Below are 21,364 nucleotides of genomic sequence, written 5' to 3'. Positions count from 1 at the left end.
CTTTTTACCTGAGGTAAAGGGTTTCAATTGTCAAAATATGCACTTCATGCCCCCTAAAATAATATTCAATATACTGACCTTATTTGGAAATAAACAGGCAAATTCCACTTATCATTAAAGCTCTGGTAGGAGGGATGCGACCTTAGTCTTTTCACACTGGCTTGGGAACCACACTGCCGTTCAAACTTCCTTACAAAATCCATGCTTATAGTGTATTTCTGAAAATGGAAAGTATCCATTAAGCTGCATACCATACTTCTTTAACAGATGGATACAACCTTCCCCAACCTGGTGCCCGCCAGATGCGTTGGACTACGATTCCTAGAAATCCCACCCAGCATGGGAATTGCAGTCCAATGCATTTGGAGGGCACCGGGCTGGGAAGGCTAACATACTCCTAATTATTTCCTTTATCCTCTTTTGAAATCCATGCGTAATTAGCAATGGAATTGGAAAACTGATTCAGCATTTTCCCCCATAAAAAAGGGAAAATACAATTTCAAGTGTTAATTATTTCTAGTATGCTAACAATCTGAACCCATTCATATTTATGCAAAAATAGGTTCCACTGAGTTCAATGGAAAAATGGAAGCAAGGAAGATCAATATGGGGGCTTGTAGGACAAATTGAGCGGGGTCTGAAAGACACACGCTTGTCTTCATTTCCCCCTCTGCCCATCTTAACTCATTTTTCTTCAGCATATCTTTCTGTTTTTGTGCGCCTTTTTGAGGTTATATTTTAAAGAGCTAGATGATGAATTATGTTAGTAGTTATAGTGGAGCTTTTTGGTTAACAGATTAGGTAAACAGTCTGGTACTGACGCAGACGAAATAATGTTTGCTCAGGATCACTTCATGTTACCAAATACACACTTTCCCTTACATCAGTATTAATCTCTGCAAAGAAATTGCAAGCTATGACATGGTTGTTAGTTGCTGAGGTTGAACATTTTGAATTAAAGTTTCCTTTTCCAATTTATCTATTAATCTAGAAGCTATGCACCGCTTGGTTCATCATGTAAAAGAGATAGTTAATATACATATTTAATGTTACCTCATGAAATGCGTCTGGATTCCCAGGATTAAACATCGAAGGCAATTTAACTTCTAAACCACGAACTATTTCTGGCCACACGGAATTAACCAAAAAATCATATCCAGGAACAGTATTCCCCTTTTCACTGCAAGATTAAATTGATATTTCATTTATAAATACTTTTAATGAAAATATCAGTATTAATAGTAATTCTACTAAAATATCTTGTACCATATAGCACTAAGTTTCATAGCATTTGAACTCTAGAATCTTTCTAGAAGTTGAGTGTTTCCATGTTTTCCATTTGTGATATATTTATTTATTTATTACGTTTCTATACCGCCCAAGAGCCAAAGCTCTCTGGGCAGTTCATAATTTTTTTGCTAGTATCAATTTTGCTAGATATGTTGTTGGTATCATCATATTGAAACGATTAATATCTCCTAATACAAAACACAAAACCATTTAAAGCATGCATGTTGTTTTTATTGGACTACAGAGATTTACTTTACTTGGAAAATATATTCTAAAATCACTTTCTGCTCAACATTTGGGGCAGAGTGAAATTTGGAGCCAAACTAGATGTGTAGATATTTTATGGCTAGACTGTATTACCCCTCCCACCAGTTTTAATGGAAATATAGAATTATTTATTGGGAGGAATTCACTGAGTAATAACTCAAACAGTCTTAAAAATAGGATAGGGCCGATAATGCTCAGAAACTTACATTAAAAAAGTGAACATCGTCACCAAAAATTAAGAATGTTCCAGACCCTAATCTATTTATTGTTCTTCAAATGTAAGACATGTGTTACACTTTAGTTGAATTTTTACACTACCAAAAGTATTGTGCTTTTTGTGTAAAAAAATAACCACTTGCATTCCGTCCACCTTAGTGAATGTTACATAGCTATGGAGGGGGAGGTACAAGTCACCTGAACACCAACCATTTATTTACTCTCTTTTTTTCCTGTTCAGGCTTCTGTCTTTGCTGCCTCCAGACTACACTCTGCCCTGTCCCTCAGCTGGTTAGAGCCTTGTGCTGGCAGAAATCCCAGCTGAGCTATGTGCATTGCCCAAGGCAGCGGTTGCTGCTTGGAAGAAGTAATTCCCTTTCCTCCCTGTAGAAGAACTTTTTTTTTCTTTTGGTACCAGCAGGGATTAAAAAGCAGCACCAAAACAGAGCGGTGTGTACGAGGCTGGAGAGGGGAGGAAGAGCCTGTAAAAACAGGAGGGGCCACAACACAGTGATAGAGCACCTACTTTGGGATCCAGGATCAATCCCCAGCATTTCTAGGTAGGGTTAGGGAAGAATCCTGCCTGAAAACCTGGAGAGCAGCTGCCAGTCAGTGTCGATAATACTCAGCTAGATGGACCAATGGTCTGATTCAGTTCAAGATGCTTTCTATGTAAGAATCTCAAAACAAGAATAGATTTAAACCCCAGCTGTTACTTCCCTCCCCCAATCCCTAGAGTGGGGAGGTAACAGAGACAGATAATTCACAAGTTTAAAGCAAGCATAAGGGATAATAATGCTTGTGTTTCTCCCCACACAAGTACTAACTTATAACTGTTACTAAGAAACAGCTTGTTGTTGTTTAAAAACAAACAAAAAACGCTCGTCAAATATCAAAATTGCTCAAATACAGGAAATTAAAAAAGAAACTTAAAGATCGTTTCCTAGAACCTTTCTTTCAACAATTTCTCTAGTCCCCTTTCAAAACCATTTATGTGGGCAGCTGCTGCATCAGGAGCCAGAATTTCTGAAAGTGGGTCGGCCAGTGGGGAAGGACACAAAGGGGATTCTAGAGGCAGCAAAAATGGAGGTGGAAGTCCACATATCTCCACTGTGAGGAGAGACTTAATTCGTGACTATAAAGCACTATAGCTCTTCAAATGGGGGTGAGGGGTCCGCTCAAAGTAGGATCTTGTAGGAAGAGGGCAGGCAAAAATTGGAGATGAATTCTTGTGCAAAAGGCACCAAAGTGGTGCTAAGCACTAGAGCAAAGGACAGGGGAAAAAGTATGCAAAGTGGTGATAGGTTCTCCTATCCACTATGTCAACACACACATAAGAGTACAGCTCTTTGAAAAGTCAGAAGACTAGTGCTAAGGCTCTCTGCATGTGTAGAGTTTGAGGCGCCCACGCTTTTTTTTTTAAGTTGGATTTTCTGAGATCTAAAAAGACAAGGAAGCATCAGGGCAAGTCAATCATTTGATGACAACATTGTGTGGATGCCTCCTAAAAAGTGATCAAACAAGAAGTGGCAATTCCAGAGTAAACACTGCATTTGGAACTCTGCTTAGTTGAGCACGGAACTGGTTATGCAGGAAGGTTTACTGTGTACTCAAGAATCATGAACACTTCAGCAAGACATATTTAATGGTGGGAACTCACTACAAGGCAAGCACATGAGTGGGGTTTCCCTCCTTGATAGATACCGATGCCACACTCAATCCTTAACCAAGCCAGGACATACACATGACAAGGCAGCAAAGCTGATCCAATCACTAGGCAAATGCTGAGGAGCAGAGGGAAGCAGCAAGGTGCTGGAGGACATTGCTGTGTTAGCCACCTCTGATGTTCAAATTAAATACACACCACTTAGTACATAAATGGGGGACATAGAGTAACAAAAACGTGGCTGCTCCAATTAAACCTAGTTTAGCCTGGGGAGAAAGAAGAAAGAAGGAACTTTTCTTCTTGCCAGACTTCTAATTTCTAAAAATATTTAGCATCAAATGAAATATTAGAATTTATCTTGTATTTGCTAATTAAGTCACCTGGGGGCAGTGTGAGAAAAACTAAATCCCATATGTTATTTGTTTATCACACAACACATATTAAGAAATTTCTCTTATGAAAGAAGATTAAACCTGTTGAGGGATTAAGAGAATTGAAATGTTAGCAATATATGAAGTCACATGAAAAAAACCACAATCCCATTGGATTGTGCTTTAAACTAAGTGAAGCAAGAATGCAATCAAACCCTTTCAAGATGTGGTTAATTTATTAAGGCTTTTTTTTTTGAGACATCACAGGCATGAATATGGTATTTGAAATGCTATACTGGATGTGAAAAGAATATTTACACTATTTATTTTTCTTATTTGTTAAAAATAGCTATATTTTCAATACAAATATTTTCAGCAGGTCACAGAATATCTATTCCCTACTGGAAGATATTGCAGATTTCACCATGGGAATCAGAGATTCTGTTCACATCATTTTAAGTATCTAGTTATTAAACACACAAACACACACACACCCCTACAACAACGGTTCAAACATTTAACAAAAAAAAAAGAGTTACCTTGAGATACCTCCCCCTGTTACTTCACGCAAGAGGCGGCAATGGAGAGGAACAAACTCCAACAATTTATTGTACATGGTCTGGAGGCCATTAGGATGAGACTGAACATATTGTTCTACAATCACCTGTCAAAGAGCATTTAGCATCAAATACAAGCACCATGCAAGAAAAGAGTTCAAATGCAAAAAAGAATAAGACACCTTGCATCTATAGCCCAAAGACAGTAATTACTGTACACACAGCAATACTCAAAACACTATTTTCTTTAAATAGGAGATGTACAACAGTTAAATTAGCTTTCAATTTTCATGTGCAATTTTAAATGTGTGCACAATACACAGACCTCCTAATGTTATGCATCATTGCCAGTACATATATATGCTTTTAGCATTCAAAGGTTTTTGAGATCTAGTGGCAAATGTCAAGTGACCTGCTTTCTATTCTGTTTTTTATTTCCTATAATTTAGTCATTTTTGATAGGCCAGAAAGATTCCCAGGAAAGTTAGACACATATACAAAACCATAATTTACTTTCCCAAATCAGTTACCTGCAGCTTCTCTTACCTCTTCTATGTATGGTTTCACAAGCACTTCGCCAACTAATGCTTCAGCATCCCGTGTTTTGTCTATTGTTGCATAGGTCCGCAGGCAGTGACGTATTATGTCAATGTTGGAAGTCTGGAGACCTTCTAAAAGCAGCCCTTCCAGAGATTGCTGCAACATTGCTGTTATTCCAACTATACGCTATGATTATATATTTTTTTAAAAAAAAAATGAGAGTGATTAGCTGCATTGGAATAATTATCAGCAAGATCCCTGCCTATTCATCTCAAATATGTTCCAAAATAAGAGTATGAATATTCATATAGATGGCCCCTTTCAGTTCTTTAAGTAAGTTATTTATAAGATCTAAACAGCAAAATAGACACAATATTGCTGAGATGTGTTTGAGAGTATGATAAAGCAAGGCAACATACTTACTGGCTTCAGCTTGTCTAAAAGTGGCATTCCTTTACTCTGTACTGCATGAAATTGTAACTGGTTGAATTCTGTAGCAATTCGCTCTAAAATCTGTCCAGTCAGAAGTGGACTTGCAAAGGAATAGGCACACGTAAGGACATAATCTTAATACATAATGGCAGTAGATATTCCAATCCCTTTACACACTCAAAACCTGTTCTGAACATTTTGTCCCAACTCCAAATATTCCCTTCACACTTTTAATACAAAATGGCATGAACGTTATGTATGGCCAAAAAGCAGGTCCAATGATAGGGTTAAGCAGTTAGGTGGGGACAACCTTGAATCTTAATGCCTGAAATCATCAGGACAGAGAACAAGTTCAGACCCCAACATTACAGTATTCTTTCTTTTCTTCTGTATAAATGAAATTAATGGCTGCTACTCATTCATATAAGGCAAACATTTTCTTGCGCAACACTTTATTTTAATGTTGCAAAAAGGGGAAAACTTGCTCAAGGTCCCCAACAATGGGTGGTCCAATTTTCCAGCAACAGGGACCATTTAGATTATTCAACATGTCTATGGTTGGTAACAGGCATTCAAACTACTTTTGGACAACTGGTACAAACCAAAAAGATATGGTGGAAAATTAACATTTCCAGACTCTGATTTTTAAAGGATTGACTTATTACACAGCCCAGGAAGATTTCAGAGGCTATGAAAATGTTCTAGTCTTATGCCTTTTGCACATGTTATATTTTTCTAATATCGGTATCACAATATGAAAGCATGTATTGCATATGGCTCATTATACACCAAGAAGGCATACATGTCTGTTTCACTGGCCCTGTTCAGACAACACGCTAAATCATGCTGCTTAACCACAAAATGGTTAATGGAATGCATTAAGGTTAATGCACTCCATTAACCATTTTGAGGTTAGGCAGTATGGTTTAGCGTGTGTCTGAATGGGGGGGGGGGGCACTGACTACTGGACCAATAATCGCTTTCCATACAGGAGATGAAACATATATGTGTATTTGTTAGATGGGATGGTGTGCCCGCCATAGATATGTCTCCCATACACAGAAGCAATACCTATGTAGGGAAAACATTGTGACTACAGCAATCTTTTGTTGATGGCCACAAGATGAAAACAACTGACGAAATCCATAGCCTCAACCTTCAACTAGTTTACTCCAAAGCAGTCCTGTGAAAATCTGCTCCACAAAAGGATCTGTTAACTCTAAAATGACATTTGCTATTTTGTCATTGTGATATTACAACAAGAGCAGTTAAGAAATTGATACACAGATTTTAAAGAATATATATAACTAAGCAAAAATAACTTGCCGAATGAAAGAATCAAACCCAAATGCCATACCTGCTTACTTCTAGTGATGATGTTTCTTTAGAGTTTTGGGAGTGTAGAATTTTCTCAATTTTCTCAACTGATTTAATAACTTGAATAAGTCTCATTACGCACATCTGTTTTTTAAAAAAAGACAAATAGAACTTCTCATGTTGAATCTGAGCTATTTTCTACCTAATAAATTTACCATTTGACCCAGTGAGTAATGGAATTCATTTCTTTTTTTCCTAGAGATTGGAGTTAAAAAGTGTAGGTACTATGTTACAATGTAATCCCTGAAGAGTACTATCATACTAAATATCACTTCTCCATGCCAGCTGATCTATAGCAATGGCTAGGAGGTTAGTAATAGTACCTAAGTCCCAAGTACACCCGGTGTTTGCTAGCATGGAGGAGAGGATAAGTTATGTCAGAGCTGAAGCAGATTTTGAAAACAGTGGCCTTAGTTACCATATTCAAAAGAATGCATAAGAAAAAGCAAATACAGAATGAGAACTGAAACTCCTATGCTTTACTTTAAGAATATGTTGAGTTTTGTCTGGCTTTACTATAATTTACATTTGAATGCACATTGTAAGTGCAAGTGCGAGACAGTTTAAGAGTAAGAAAACATATAAGAAATATGAATGCTCTGGTTTTCTAATGAGGCAAATCAAGAATTATAATTAACTGACTTTTTGTGTCACTGTTTAGAAGACAACATGAAGTGTCCCCCAAAAATTAATGATTAGGGTTTAACATGGTAAAAACAATTTGCTTTTATTTATCCATTTTGGCGGAAAAAATGCAAACAATTAAACTTGGTTGCAATACCTTTTTTCTTCTGATATCTTCTTGTTTAGCTAGACGTTCATCAATTGCTCGAATTCCTTCACTGACCCATGACTTAAGACTCTGGAAAAAATAAAAAAGGTAAACTTTTGAACATTCTGCTTCAAAAAAAACAGGAAAAATGCAACTATTTAAAATGATAGTTTTCCCAAACGATAGCAACTGAAAAAAACTCATTTCACATTACCTTTCCTTTCAAATAAACTAAACAATTCTACGAATGTATGAGTTAATATTCTCCCACAATTAATCACATCTCTTTAGCACCATTTTAAAAAGCATTGTCAAGTTATGAACAAGAACATTTAAGTCCTCAGAAATATATCCAAAGCCAAATCTCAGACACTTTCTATGGCTCAGTTCAGACAGCACGTTAGTCAATGCAGTGTGAAAACTCCACTCAACGGTTGAGTTTTTAGGGGGTACTTCCCACACAACATGTTCTAACTCCACCGTTGTGTGACTGTGGGCTACCTTGGAGTTGAGTAAAATCCATTGTGATGTTTGATTGACAGTTCCTCGGCCCTCTCTCCTTCCCTGGTCCTCCCAATAGTATCCCATCAGCCACTGCTGCAAAAAAACACCAATCCTGGTGGCTCTCATAGAGTGGCACTCTGTCCTTTCGCAGCTCTTGCCAGGGAACTTTGTACCCAGTGTGAAAAGTCAACTCAACTGAGAACTCCATTGAGCCGACCACACAACATGCAACACAACGTTTGTGCAGGAACTCTCCTCTGCACAGCGCGGATATTCTTCATGGAGTGTTTTCCCAAAAAAACTCCACTGTTGCATGGAGTTTTCCCGCCAAACAACACTTTTCTTAACGGTGGTGTAACAACTCCACTGTGGAGTTTTAAACCACCATTGACTAATGTGTTGTCTGAACCGAGGCTTATATGTGCTCAGCTGGACTCCTTCCCTTGCCCAAACGTGGATCCCAGGGAGATCCTTAACTCCAGGATTTGCTATATTGCTACCTTTTGTAGCAAGGCTTACCAAAGTTGGGCTACACTTGAAAAGAAAGGTGAACATATTTGGTATCACAGAATAGGCAACGGTGCTAGATGGTGGTAAGTAGTTTCCAAATGGGCATGGTGAGGGAGAGGGGCAGGCTCTGAACAACTGGCAATACCCCTCTGTTGCATTTGTTTGTGAGAGTTCCTAAGGGCTCTTTCCAATTTTATCTTAGTAGCTTGGGAACTACTGCAAGGTGTATCCTTCCAGTGACACACTGAAAGATACACCTTGAAGTCATAAATGTCTGAAACCATGAGAAGAGCAGGCAACGGAGCATCACTGTTCCTGGGAAATTGATCAGCAGTGATGTGGGATGCAGCCACATTGTGGAACTCTCCCATGTGACCTGGTGCTTTCATCCATACTGGAGTGATTCATCTTGCAGTGGATTCCCCACTACTATAGTAATATGGGAAGGGACCCGTGGATGTTTTGGATGGTAAGTCTGCCCTGGCTTTTTGCTTGCACGTGTGATTTATGAAAAAAATCACCTTTTACAAATTCTGTTTTTCCATTCCTATTAAGTTTCACCAGGACCAGTAAATTCTGAATTTCCAAACAATGAGTAACAAATGAAATGGAGGCAGCTTCTGGAACACTGAGCAGATTAGTAATGAAGTTGCTAAGAAGGACCAACAGGTGAGGGGAGGTGGTTTCAAAACAACTCAGGAAAATTAAATGTGATGAAGTTCAGCCAAAAGATGAGCAAGACAGAGTCTTTTAAGTAGGGTGTTTTTTAAAAAATAATTTCATCAGGGCCCTGTAGAATAAAAAAAAATCCTAATAGCTAAAAATTACTTTAGTTATCTTTGCACACTGGTGATTCATAGACATTCCATCAATTTCATTCCATTTCTTTGACTTCTGTTCATGAGGTCACCCAACTAATCTTGCATGCCTTGCTGGTTCTTAATAATACATCCTATTTTTAGTATCATCTGCATATTTAATCAACATAGTCCTACTTTCCTTGCCAACACATAATAAATTTAGGCTTATTTTTAATTGACTCCTCTGCATTATTACATTCTCAAACACAAAAGCTTGCACATCTGAGAATAAAATAATAGAAAGCAAAGACTTGAAGATTTCTCTTTATAAAACCCTGGCCTCTATTTATGATAAAATTATGACAAAAATCAGTAACACAACCTTGCATAGAAGCACGCTTAGCCACACTGGTTCTCTTCATGGAGTCAAGTCTACTCTAGTGCAAGATTGAATATGGATTTCCTATTAAATGATCTAGAAGATACAAAAAGGCCACTGGATATAGTCTCTATAAGCTACTGTACATGCGCTCCAAGTGATATTTACTCTTCTCCAGGCACTCTTTATATTTTCTTAGGGCTTTTTTTTCCTTTTAAGTTTTCAGCCATTTCCTTAGCCATAGGAAAAGAATTCTAAACAAGATTATTACTGGAGAGCCTTCAGATAAAAATCAGTCAATCAAAAAGACATACCGTAAGACCCCAAATTGCAGAGCATATTTTTTGAAACCTCAGTAAAACTAAATTCTCACTAGGGAAAACTTGAGGCTAGAAAATTTCTACCTGATAAACTTATTTGGGCAAAATTGTCCCAAAGTAATATTTAAAGTTCAGTTTAGCAGCACAGGCCCCGTTCAGACAACAAGCTAAACCATGCTGCTTAGCAGCATGGTTTAGCGTGTTGTCTGAATGGGGCCATAGGCTGCTTTTTACCAAAAAAAGGTTTTAGAGAAACCATGTGACTTAAGTGCAGTACTATGCCCATGTACTCAAAGAAAGCACCACTGAGGTCAATGAGACTTACTTCCAGGTAAGTTTAGGATTGCAGACTGATCAAATGACATATTTTAATAACCAGATATTTAGTTTGATAGAAAAAAAATGAAATCATTTGTCTACAGATAAGCTTGAAAGGCCATTTGACATAAATTAAGCCAATGGTTGAGTAATAGCCAGTAACCTCTCATTTCTACTGGTGATATTCTTGTTTATTTTTTACCATACAGAATAGTATTTAAAGAAATGCATTTTGTTTCAACATAGAATCCCAGATTTCAGCACCATACAGAATCTGTGCCTACAGCTTGGTTTCCTTTTCAAAAATCAGAGAAACATCCCTGCAAAACCCCATAGGCAAATAGCAGCTATTTCATAGGGCCTTGACAAGAGAGGTTATTTCAGAACATACCATAACTTCCTCTCGTAGCTGTCCCAAGGGCACTGAAAGCTGGTTAAGGGCTTTGTCCATGCCAACCTAAAGAAATTGCCAAAATATATTACTGTTAATAAAAGTTGAAACAAAACATATAGAAGCTAATGCAGCTGTGTATATAAAAGTTATTTTGTAAGAAATTCTATATCTATTGAAAACAATTTGTTTTTGTTCTTTATTTACAATCAGCACTGAAGAGCATATCCTTGCTAGATAAGCTCTCTTGCTAGCATTTTTAAACATATTTTCCTATGGGCTGGCTACCATTGCTGCAGCCCAAGAAATGGCACACTTAAGTTTCTAGCTTGTAACCTTTAAAGAGTAGTTTACAATTCTGCCCAAAGTTACGTGTGATTAAAATAGCTGAAATAACTGATGACTGTGTTACTACATTATTATTCAAATATATTTCTAGACTTTTAAACAAGGCTCCTATTTTTAGTGCTTTGGAAAGTTTTGGTTTTACTAGCTGCAGATCAAGTTCTTTTGATAAAGCAAAAAATCTATTCGGAGTCAAAATTGTTGCTTTCTAACTTACTGTCCAATCACAACTATTCTACAATGCAATTCTTTCAATGTCTGCTTCAGAGGTGAAATGTTTCCCCACAGACAAGTAGCAGGCTTGGTTGCAAACATAGCTTGTCTCAAGCCATGAGCAAGTTTGTAGGGGCTGCATTTTACTGTGTACGCTAACTCTGTTGCACACAGGATGAATTCTTTTCAGAACAGCACATTATCAAGTTGCAGGCAGCCTGCTGAACCTTCTGTGGATTGGAGCCAGCAAAGTCTCACTGAAACCAATGGGACAGTCAGACACAAGTCTAACTTAAATACTGTTGATTTCAATGGGACTTAAGCATAATTAACTTTCTTTGGATCAGGACTGCTATCTGCTCCTACGACCATCTAAATGGACAGTGATGGAGCTGGACCAAGATCCATTTCAAATCTCCACTCAGCTTGAAAATTCACTTCTCAATTTATCCAGGCCCCAGGATTATTTTAAGATTACATATCTGTGTGCAGCCCTCCACTGCTTGAAAAAAGAGTGGGGTGCAAATGTGATATAATAAATAAAACACTAAAGTGTTTTATGACCCTAGGCCAATTTAATCTTCCTTTCAAGCACCTATCTATTGGCAGTAATAACAGAAGGTTTTTTTCTTCATATTTATAGCTGGGAAATTTCAATCCAAGCTTTGTTTTGCCAGTCTCTCCCTCCTATATACCAAAGGAGTGTATGGTGGTCCCTTCTACACTGTAGCACAATGCAGGGTGCCTGGCTACCTTAACCAGCCAGCCCACCATCAAGTCCTGGTCTAGAAACTTCCAGCACCTCCTTAAAGTGTCTAGTGCCTCCCTTCTGGTAGTATGGTTAATATTAGGATCTTGGGAGTATATATTAATATTATAATTAAATATTACATTAAGCCCACATAAACCATCCAATTTGAAAACTTACCAGATTAGTGGAAAGATTAACGAAGTCTGCATAATCCTTGTTTATGAGTTCTATCATGGCCGTTTTAAGAAGTTTGTAGTAGAGCTCAAGATCATCCCGAAGCTCTTCCAACTGAACACGTTTTCTGCACTCAGACACAAAGTGATCGACATCAAAGTCTGGCTGCATAAGAAACAGGTAAGAGAAACACCGTGATTTAAGAAACTGTCCATCACAGAAACCTGAATTCCTTTTAAAAGTGGTATATGGTTATATAATTTTCCAGTGTACCTGAAAGGAAGGAATTAAGATTGGCACATGACCAACAAACAAAACGGGGTCCATGGATTAGGAGCACCCCATGTTCTAAACACTACATAAAAAAGAAGTCGTTTCCTATAAACACAGTCAGGCAAACCAATCCTGAGTGAGGTTGGATGAAGAAGAAAATGGTGGATCACGTGCCACTTCCAACGTCTTGTCAGTTTGCACCAGCCACAGTGGCTGGTGTGGGCAACTTTTCTTTTCCTTTTTATCTCTTTCTATTTTTTTAAAAAAAGTTTTCCCCCATTCTAGCAGGAAGAAAGAAAATACCTCTGCCAGCCTGAGGTTGGCATAAGCAAGGGGCCTGAACCTAGGGCTTCACGGGGGAATGGATCTGGTGGCAGGAACGCTGCTGGAGGTAGCTTTATGCCCACTGGGCTCTCCACAGACATACTGGAGGCCTCTACAGTGGACATACCCACCCGCCGGCAGAGCTCTTCCCTGTTGATGGAGGGGGCACTTATGCTCCATCCTACCCCCACCCACCATCACCTCTTGGACAACCATCCAAGGAAGTCAGAATTGCACTCTTAGTATTTCATTATTTAAAGTTATTTTATTTGGTACTGTAAACAATTGGCATTGTTGAAATAGCAAACAAATATTCTAAGCCACATTCTGTTCTGCCAGCACCTCTAGAAATACATCCATGTGAATAAGAAATAAGTACATGTGAAATTTTAGGGTGATCCAGATTCTCATAGCTGAAAATGTAAATAGTACAATTTTCAAAGAATTGACATATCAAATTGTCCCTCCAAAGCCCATTAATTTCTATTGCTGTTGTTGTTATTATTATTATAATATTTATTTGTATCCCACCTTTTGCCCAATACTGTTACATTCCACTGAAATCAGTGGGCTTCATTATCACATCAATATGTTCAGGATAGGTATTGCAATCTTCTATCACCCCCGACTTTCATCTATTTTAAATATAACCAGCACCCTTGTGACAGAGTAGCAGACACAATTCATAGCAGTTTCTACTTATTAAAAAAATACTAACATGGCCTTTGGAAAAACTCTCCTTATCTCAAATATAAATAAAAAGAAAATAGTAGTATCATCACTGGTCAAACCCACCATGGAATAGGAGGGAACCAAATTATGGGTCATGAGCCATCACAGTTCTAACAATTAATGTTCATGTACAATTCTATAGACCTTCAAAATACCTTTAAAGAGAGAGAAAAATAATGCGCACTAAAGATCTCTTAATACCTAAATAACATTTCTTAGAATATATTTTAGTAAAAATCATCAGAACTAGAACAGGGGTGCCAGTTAGTGGCCCAGACCCCGGAATCAATTTCATCTATCCCCTGGTGACCTTACCAAATCTGTATCAGGGGGTGGTTACAGGTTTGTACCCATTTGTAAGGGGGGCAAATCAAGTTATAAAGAGATAGGAATATGTTACAGTCTAGTGCCACATCTCTTCTTGAATTTTTTCTTTACTATTTAGAACTAAAATTACATACAAAAAGAGATACGAATAATTCATAGAATCATAGACTAGCAGCGTTGGAAGGGGCCTACAAGGCCATCGAGTCCAACCCCCTGCTCAATGCAGGAATCCACCCTAAAGCATCCCTGACAGATGGTTCTCCAGCTGCCTCTTGAAGGCCTCTAGCGTGGGAGAGCCCACAACCTCCCTAGGTAACAGATTCCATTGTCGTACTACTCTAACAGTCAGGAAGTTTTTCCTGATGTCCAGCTGGAATCTGGCTTCCTTTAATTTGAGCCCATTATTCTGTGTCCTGCACTCTGGGAGGATCGAGAAGAGATCCTGGCCCTCCTCTGTGGGACAACCTTTTAAGTATTTGAAGAGTGCTATCATGTCTCCCCTCAATCTTCTCTTCTCCAGGCTAAACATGCCCAGTTCTTTCAGTCTCTCTTCATAGGGCTTTGTTTCCAGACCCCTGATCATCCTGGTTGCCCTCCTCTGAACACGCTCCAACTTGTCTGCGTCCTTCTTGAATTGTGGAGCCCAGAACTGGAGGCAATACTCTAGATGAGGCCTAACCAGGGCTGAATAGAGTGGAATCAGTACCTCACGTGATTTGGAAGCTATACTTCTATTAATGCAGCCCAAAATAGCATTTGCCTTTCTTGCAGCCATATCACACTGTTGGCTCATATTCAGCTTGTGATCTACAACAATTCCAAGATCCTTCTCGTTCGTAGTATTGCTGAGCCAAGTATCCCCCATCTTGTAACTGTGCCTTTGGTTTCTAGTTCCTAAATGTAGAACTTGGCATTTATCCCTATTAAATTTCATTCTGTTGTTTTCAGCCCAGCACTCCAGCCTATCAAGATCACTTTGAAGTTTGTTTCTGTCTTCCAGGGTATTAGCTATCCCACCCAATTTGGTGTCATCTGCAAATTTGATAAGTGTTCCCTGCACCTCCTCGTCCAAATCATTAATAAAAATGTTGAAGAGCACTGGGCCCAGGACTGAGCCCTGCAGTACCCCACTCGTTGCCTCTCCCCAGTTTGAGAAGGTTCCATTGATAAGTACTCTTTGAGTCCGATTCTGTAGCCAACTGTGAATCCACCTAATAGTTGTTTCATCTAGCCCACTTTTAGCTAGTTTGTTAATCAGAATATCATGGGGCACTTTGTCAAAAGCTTTGCTGAATTCATACATTAGTGGTATGAATTCCTCCCCACCCCCTGCCCCGTTACTCTTATATAACGAGTACATTTTGACATCAGAGCAGCTTCCCACAGCTTGTTTAACTACTTTCCCACCCTTAGAGCATGTGTTTGTTTACAAAATTGAGTGTACAATATGCGGAGCTGTTGCAATTGTGCAGCAAATCGATTGCCCCTTTTATTGCCTTGTTCTTTAAATAAAGTTCTTTTCTTGCGTAAGAGCAGATTTTGTAATCAAGAATTACTTGCAACACATTATTGATCTTAACCAAATTGCAATACCACCATGTGTTCATAGAATCATAGAATAGTAGAGTTGGAAGGGACCTATAAGGCCATCGAGTCCTAAACTCCCTCTTTCTAGATGACACTTCCTAGACCTGTACAAGTATGTTTTATCTAGGCTGCAATCCTATACACACCTATGTGGGAGTAAGCTCCATTAAATTCAGTGGGACTTATTTCTAAGTAGATATGACTAGCTTTTAAACTTTTACTCTTTTTACAGGGCAAGGCTGGTAGTGATGGCCACCAATATGGTTGGCTTTAAAAGGGGATTGGACAAGTTCATGGAGGAGAAGGCTATGAATGGCTACTAGTCGTGATGGCTTTGTTTGATCCAGCATGGTTCTTATGTTCTCAATCTTTTCAGTATAGAACCAATACAATTCTGGTTCAGGGTTTGCTTGACTGTCTGTTTTCCTTCTTCATAATAGTGCAGTTACAGGAATATTGCTTTGTTCCTGCTCTTTGAATTTTGCATGTAATCTCCCAACTATGGCTGAGTGCATGTACTCCCTAGCTGGAAAGTCTTTACTGCTGGATTGCACCATCCAGGAGGAAATCAGCTTCTTTGAACAACACACTCCTGCTCCTGACACCATTGTCTGGAGAACAGAATGGCTCATGAATGTACAGAAATTGCCCACCACTGCTGAAGAATCATTTCAGCTTTTCTGCATTTTGCCATGTTCACAATATTAACATTATTATTATTTTTAATCATCATCATTTTAAAATGATGACACCTTGCAATTTAAGCTAAGTATATGAGTCAACAGGCAATATTCTTCTTGTAATACTAAATCTAACTCTTGAATTATTATAACTGAGAAAATGGAGGGGAAACCAAAATACAATACTATAAAAAGTTGGCATTTTTCTAAGAGCATTTGTGCTTATCTGGCAGCAATGAGAAATTAAACTGATACCGGGGGGAAATAACAATTTTAGGTAACTGGCAGATGGACACAGGAAGGACAGCTGCTGCAGCATCTTCAGGTAGCAGTTAGACAAAACACTTTCAGTTCCCTAGGGCACAATCCTATGCATATTTAGATAGAAAAAAGTCCTACAACTCCCGATATTCCCCAGTGAGAGTTGTAAGAATTTTTCTGTCTAAACATGCATAGGATTGTGCCACTATATATGGTTGGTCTTCAGCTACGGCTGCAACCAAAACTGGGTTGTGGCTTAGTCTAGGATGGTCACACCAAGTACCCACACCATTTTGTTATCTTAAAAAAAAAAGAGGGAGGGAGAAAAAGAGAGAAGGGAGGAGAGGGGGGGAAACAGAGAGCAAGACAGAAAATATTAGAAAGATGAATAAATGCTGTCTAATTAATATTAAAAATAGGTTCCATTTCGCAAGTTGGCATTAAAGATGGCTCCTGGGTGTAAAACAGCTGATGCCTGGGTGCTTCCAGACAGAAAGCTCCTAGCATTACCAGTCAGAAGGCATTGTGCAGCAATTCCATCTTTTTACCCCTTTAACATATTTTCTGCAATAAAAAAAGATGGAAGAAGTGGTGGGAAAACATGGGAGAGTTATGAGTAGAAGATGACGATGCTTGGGCCGCCTGTAAAATTCTGTGCATGAGGAAGGGCAATATCACAATAAAAGTCTTGTCTAGAAGAACTATATATATGAAGCTGCCTTATACTGAGTCAGACCATTGGTACTGTTTATTCTGACTGGTAGTGGTCAGGCCTGCTACCCAACAGTTTAACAGATGGAATTTTCTGCATAAAAAGGAGGTGTTCTATCACTGAGCTATGAGCTCTACCCAATATATACCCCTACATTAACTGTGTTCATCATACAATGTTTTATATGAAAGGAAGACTGTTTTGAAACATGCCATTAAGTACAAAAACTACTCATACTAATTGCTTAAGTCTACAGCTTTTTCCCAATTCCAATATCATCCTATCCAAAGAAAAGAGAAGGATTGACTATTAGGCAAAGTATATGGTAATCATTTTGTAGCAACTGTGATGTATTGCAATCATGCCAATACTCAAGTGTGTCACATGATTCACACTGTGCTGCTATAGAACCACAGATGGAGGGAAATCATACATGCATCATCAATGATAAACCATGCTTTTAGAGTCCAATTGAAACAAGAACAATTCATACACGAGAATGGCACTAGAATACAAGGTTTATTCTTGGTCTTGGTCTGAGCACAATGACAACATGCAATGGTTTCCTCAAAAATTAATTACTAATTCTTTAAATGTCTTATATTTGTAGAAGAAAAATAACAGGAACTTTGCTTTCTAGCCATTTTTTCCTCGTGGGATCAAGTAGAATGTATGTTCAAATAAACAGGGAATTTATCTGGTTCATTTGTTCTTTGCTCCCTGAAGCGAGAGAAAACTGCAGTCTACTCCTGATCTTACTTCACTCAGAAATGAAATGTTTCCTTACTTTTGGTGCTTCTTCCACCTTCTCTTCTTTGGAGCTAGGACAATGACTAAACTACTGAGCAATGAACCATCTTCTCTATGACATAAACTCACTAGAGGCAAGCCTCTTCCTTATAAAAACAAAACAAATTACCACCAGTAGTGCATCCAGTTTATAATTTTTTATAGATTTAAATCTATAAAAATGTAAAAACTGGATGCGCTACTAGTGATTTGTTTTTGGATGCTGTATCATGCACACCACATCACCTGCATATATCAGTTGATTCTGCACTTTCTTTTAGCCTCAATCTCCTATTTGAAGTATGGAAAGAATAATACTGACCAACCTTTTAAGGTTGTTGCAAGCATTACTGATATGTGTGAGAAGGCTCATCTTCCTAGAACCAGTCAACTCTAATCCAATGATAAAAACCCTCTGCCAGTTTAAAACCAGAGTTACAGATATCTCATGTTTCTATCTCACAGAATCCGCTTGCAGAACAATTCCCCCCCTCCCCCGTTGCAGCCCAAGCCCACCAATTTGCCCCAGAGTTTGGGGGACACATCTGGAGCAGATATGGAAGGCGCACTGGGGCAACTCTGGGGAGGAGAGTAAGTGAAGTCTCCCTGCGCAACACTGGATGTAATGCAGTGCACATTAGTATGATTGTAACATCCACTTTCTAAATATGACAGACATCACTATGGCAAGGGGAATATGACAAGTAAGCCATAAAGTATTACCAAAAGCTTTGCCTATCATCCTTCCCCACCCATTCAAAAACAAAAACACCACCCTGATCAGATCCATATAGAAAATATCCTGATTCTGACAGCTAGATTATATCATGACACACTTATGTGTGTGCTGCATATTTACAAGGATTTGCAAACACACACAAGATCAACACACATTAACATGATTTCATAGATCAGCCTTCCCCAACCTGGTGCCCTCCAGGTGTGTTGGGTTGCAGGAGGGCACCAACTTCGGGAAGGCTGTCCTAGACCAAAGCGATTTCCTTGTAGGAATTTTATAATGTGTGACAGGGCCAGGAGCAAGGACTGCAAGTATTTACCTACTTGTACACCTTACTATTAGAAGGCGGTGGCGAGGCTGAACAGAAACAACGATATGCATAGTGTTCACCTGACAACCTGAACCCCACCAAGGACAAACAGGAATTATTGCTACTTTGCTTTGGAGGGAGGGAGGATCAGGAAGGATGAGAGCGAGAGCCTGGCAAGCTTCCATCGGGGTCTGTTAGGCCTGTAATTCGCTCCAACTCGGACAGTCTCCTTCACACACGAACACCCCCCCCCCCGACATCTCCCCAAATAATTGTGGTCGCTCCCTGCCCGTCAGAGCAGCCCCGCTGCTCCGCAGCCCCCTTGAGGGGCAATATCGGCCCAGACCCCCGCGGACACTCAGACCCCCGCCGCTCATGCCCCCAGTCAGGCGGCCTCCGCACCTTCATAAACTCGTCCTTGTCGAAGCACAGGTTTTCGGGTCCCCGGGGCAGGTTCATATTCCACGTCTCCATGACGGGCGAGCGACAAGCTCAACCCCCGTCGGCCACGTCTTCGCCGGCTCCCCCTCAGGTTAGGCGCCTCGGCTGACACAAAATGTACGCGCGCCACACTTCCGCCAGCACGGCGACGAGGAGCCCCGGCAGCGGCCGCCTCCTGCGCTCGAGTGCGGCCTCCAGCGGCCTCCAGCCTCGCTGCAGACCTTGAGGAAGGAAAGCCGGCGAGCCGGGGATCTGGGCTAGCCTAGGGGACCGGGGTGTGTGTATGTGTGTATTTCAAGCTCTGCCCCGCTCGCCCTGAGGGCTCAGGGCAGGGAGGAAAGGCAGGTCACGGGTCTGAGCTCAACCCCGGAATCTGTTTTCTAAGCCCGAGCTCGATATGTGAAGGGGAAACTTGTAAAACTACTTAGCCTACTAGTAAGTTGGTTGGAAAGGTGGAGGCAAAGCACGTGCAGAGTGCTTTCCCCATCTCACTGTCCAGTCAATTTATGGAGGAGCCCCTTTCTGGTGTTAGATTGGTACATAGGTCTAATATAAGCGATTTCTTGGAGTTTTGGTTACTGCTGCTACCACAATGGCTATAAATTAAGCACAGGCAAGCAAGTTGTACACGTCCTAAACCCGGGGAAAGTTTCTGCCCACCACTACCACGATATGTGTGGTGAATGTGGGAGAAAGAAAGAAAAATGCATGAATGACAAGTCTCTGTTAATTTATTTGAATTTAATTTAAAATTAATTTTACACTACCATTAAGGACGGAAGCATCTTGAAGTTAAGGTTTACATTTTATTAGGCTGTTTGTTTTAGGAAGGGATAATATAGAAATCTAATGACTGTCTCACTCTGGGGATGTGGTGGGAAAAGAGCACCAGTCATGCTCTAAAGAGTCATAATGGCGATGGTGATAAATTAATTGTTACTATTGAATATTTCTTTGGAATTTTTAGTTAGCAAATTTGCAGCCAAATTTCTGTTGTAGGGCTCCATCACACAAGCGATTTATTGCACACTCCCCATGCCTAGTATGCAGTTTTGCATCCACGTCCTGCACTCATTTAGGCTCTTATCCTCCATGTTTCATTTCTTTTTGGAGCGCAGAAAGTCTGGATTATTTTCCCTCCCTGCGCAATAAATGCTCTCCTTCCTCCTGTGTATTTCTGTGGTTGCGTTCTATCGACCATCCTGTTCTTTGTTGGGGGCTGTCTCGCTAACAAAAGAGGAAGGTGGTGCGATTCTCCACTCAACTGTGAAGGGGGAGGGAGAGAGGTCCCATTTAACTCTGTGTTCTTACTCCTGAGTAGGCATGACCAGGGGTACATTTTCACCTTAAAAGAAATGTGGAAAATGCACCCTCCTTGCCCACAGCTCCCTCATTTTTTAAGATAAAGAGATCAAAATTGGCACAGTGATCTCTTAAGTAGAGTTTTCAGCATGCCAAGTTTGAATGAGATCGGACTATCCCTTGAATTTTTAGGATTTTTAAAATTTCACCCCCTTAAACCCTTTTCCTGGTAGTCTACAAGTGCAAAGGATCAATCCTTTGATCATACTAAACTGTGTATTTCCAAGTTTATAAAACAGATCTGCTGGTTCCCTTACTCAAGAGTAAATCCCATTGATTTCAACTGCATTTACATCCAATTCATAAAATCCCATGCATGCTTACCTTTGAGTAAACCCCATTTTAGTAAGTCTGTCTCTGTTCAATGGGGTTTACTCAAGGTAAGCATGCATGGGATTTTAGTATGAATTGGATGTAAATGCAGTTGAAATCAATGGGATTTACACAACCCTGCAACCCTCTCCAGTTCACGCGCCAAAGCCTCCAGGCAGGGTGAAGGGAACAGGCATAGCCTAGGCAACAGGGAATAACCAAAAGTACATAGGAGAGAGACAGAGTTTTCCTGAAGTGAGTGCAGTAACAAGATAAGCTACTTCCTTGGAAAAAGCAGTGCAAGACCAGGAGTGCCCCATGT

The 21,364-nt window shown here is 39.7% G+C and overlaps 1 protein-coding gene across 1 annotated transcript in view; it reads right to left on the bottom strand.

Annotated features, from left to right (window-relative positions):
* Positions 1–19,491, bottom strand: part of COG2 (component of oligomeric golgi complex 2) — a 31,962-nt gene extending 12,471 nt beyond the window's left edge. The window contains exons 1-10 of the mRNA XM_063124395.1: positions 19,330–19,491; positions 12,197–12,358; positions 10,711–10,776; positions 7,498–7,578; positions 6,697–6,800; positions 5,331–5,439; positions 4,914–5,093; positions 4,350–4,474; positions 1,054–1,180; positions 79–218 (exon numbers count right to left, since the gene is read on the bottom strand). Coding sequence (XP_062980465.1) covers positions 79–218; positions 1,054–1,180; positions 4,350–4,474; positions 4,914–5,093; positions 5,331–5,439; positions 6,697–6,800; positions 7,498–7,578; positions 10,711–10,776; positions 12,197–12,358; positions 19,330–19,401 — 1,166 coding nt within the window. The 5' untranslated portion in view covers positions 19,402–19,491. The remainder of the gene's footprint in view (positions 1–78; positions 219–1,053; positions 1,181–4,349; positions 4,475–4,913; positions 5,094–5,330; positions 5,440–6,696; positions 6,801–7,497; positions 7,579–10,710; positions 10,777–12,196; positions 12,359–19,329) is intronic.
* Positions 19,492–21,364: the final 1,873 nt, after the last annotated feature.

The sequence above is a fragment of the Elgaria multicarinata genome, chromosome 4 (genome assembly GCF_023053635.1).
Source record: "Elgaria multicarinata webbii isolate HBS135686 ecotype San Diego chromosome 4, rElgMul1.1.pri, whole genome shotgun sequence".
Classification (NCBI taxonomy): domain Eukaryota; kingdom Metazoa; phylum Chordata; class Lepidosauria; order Squamata; family Anguidae; genus Elgaria; species Elgaria multicarinata.
This window is presented reverse-complemented; position numbering and strand designations above follow the sequence as displayed.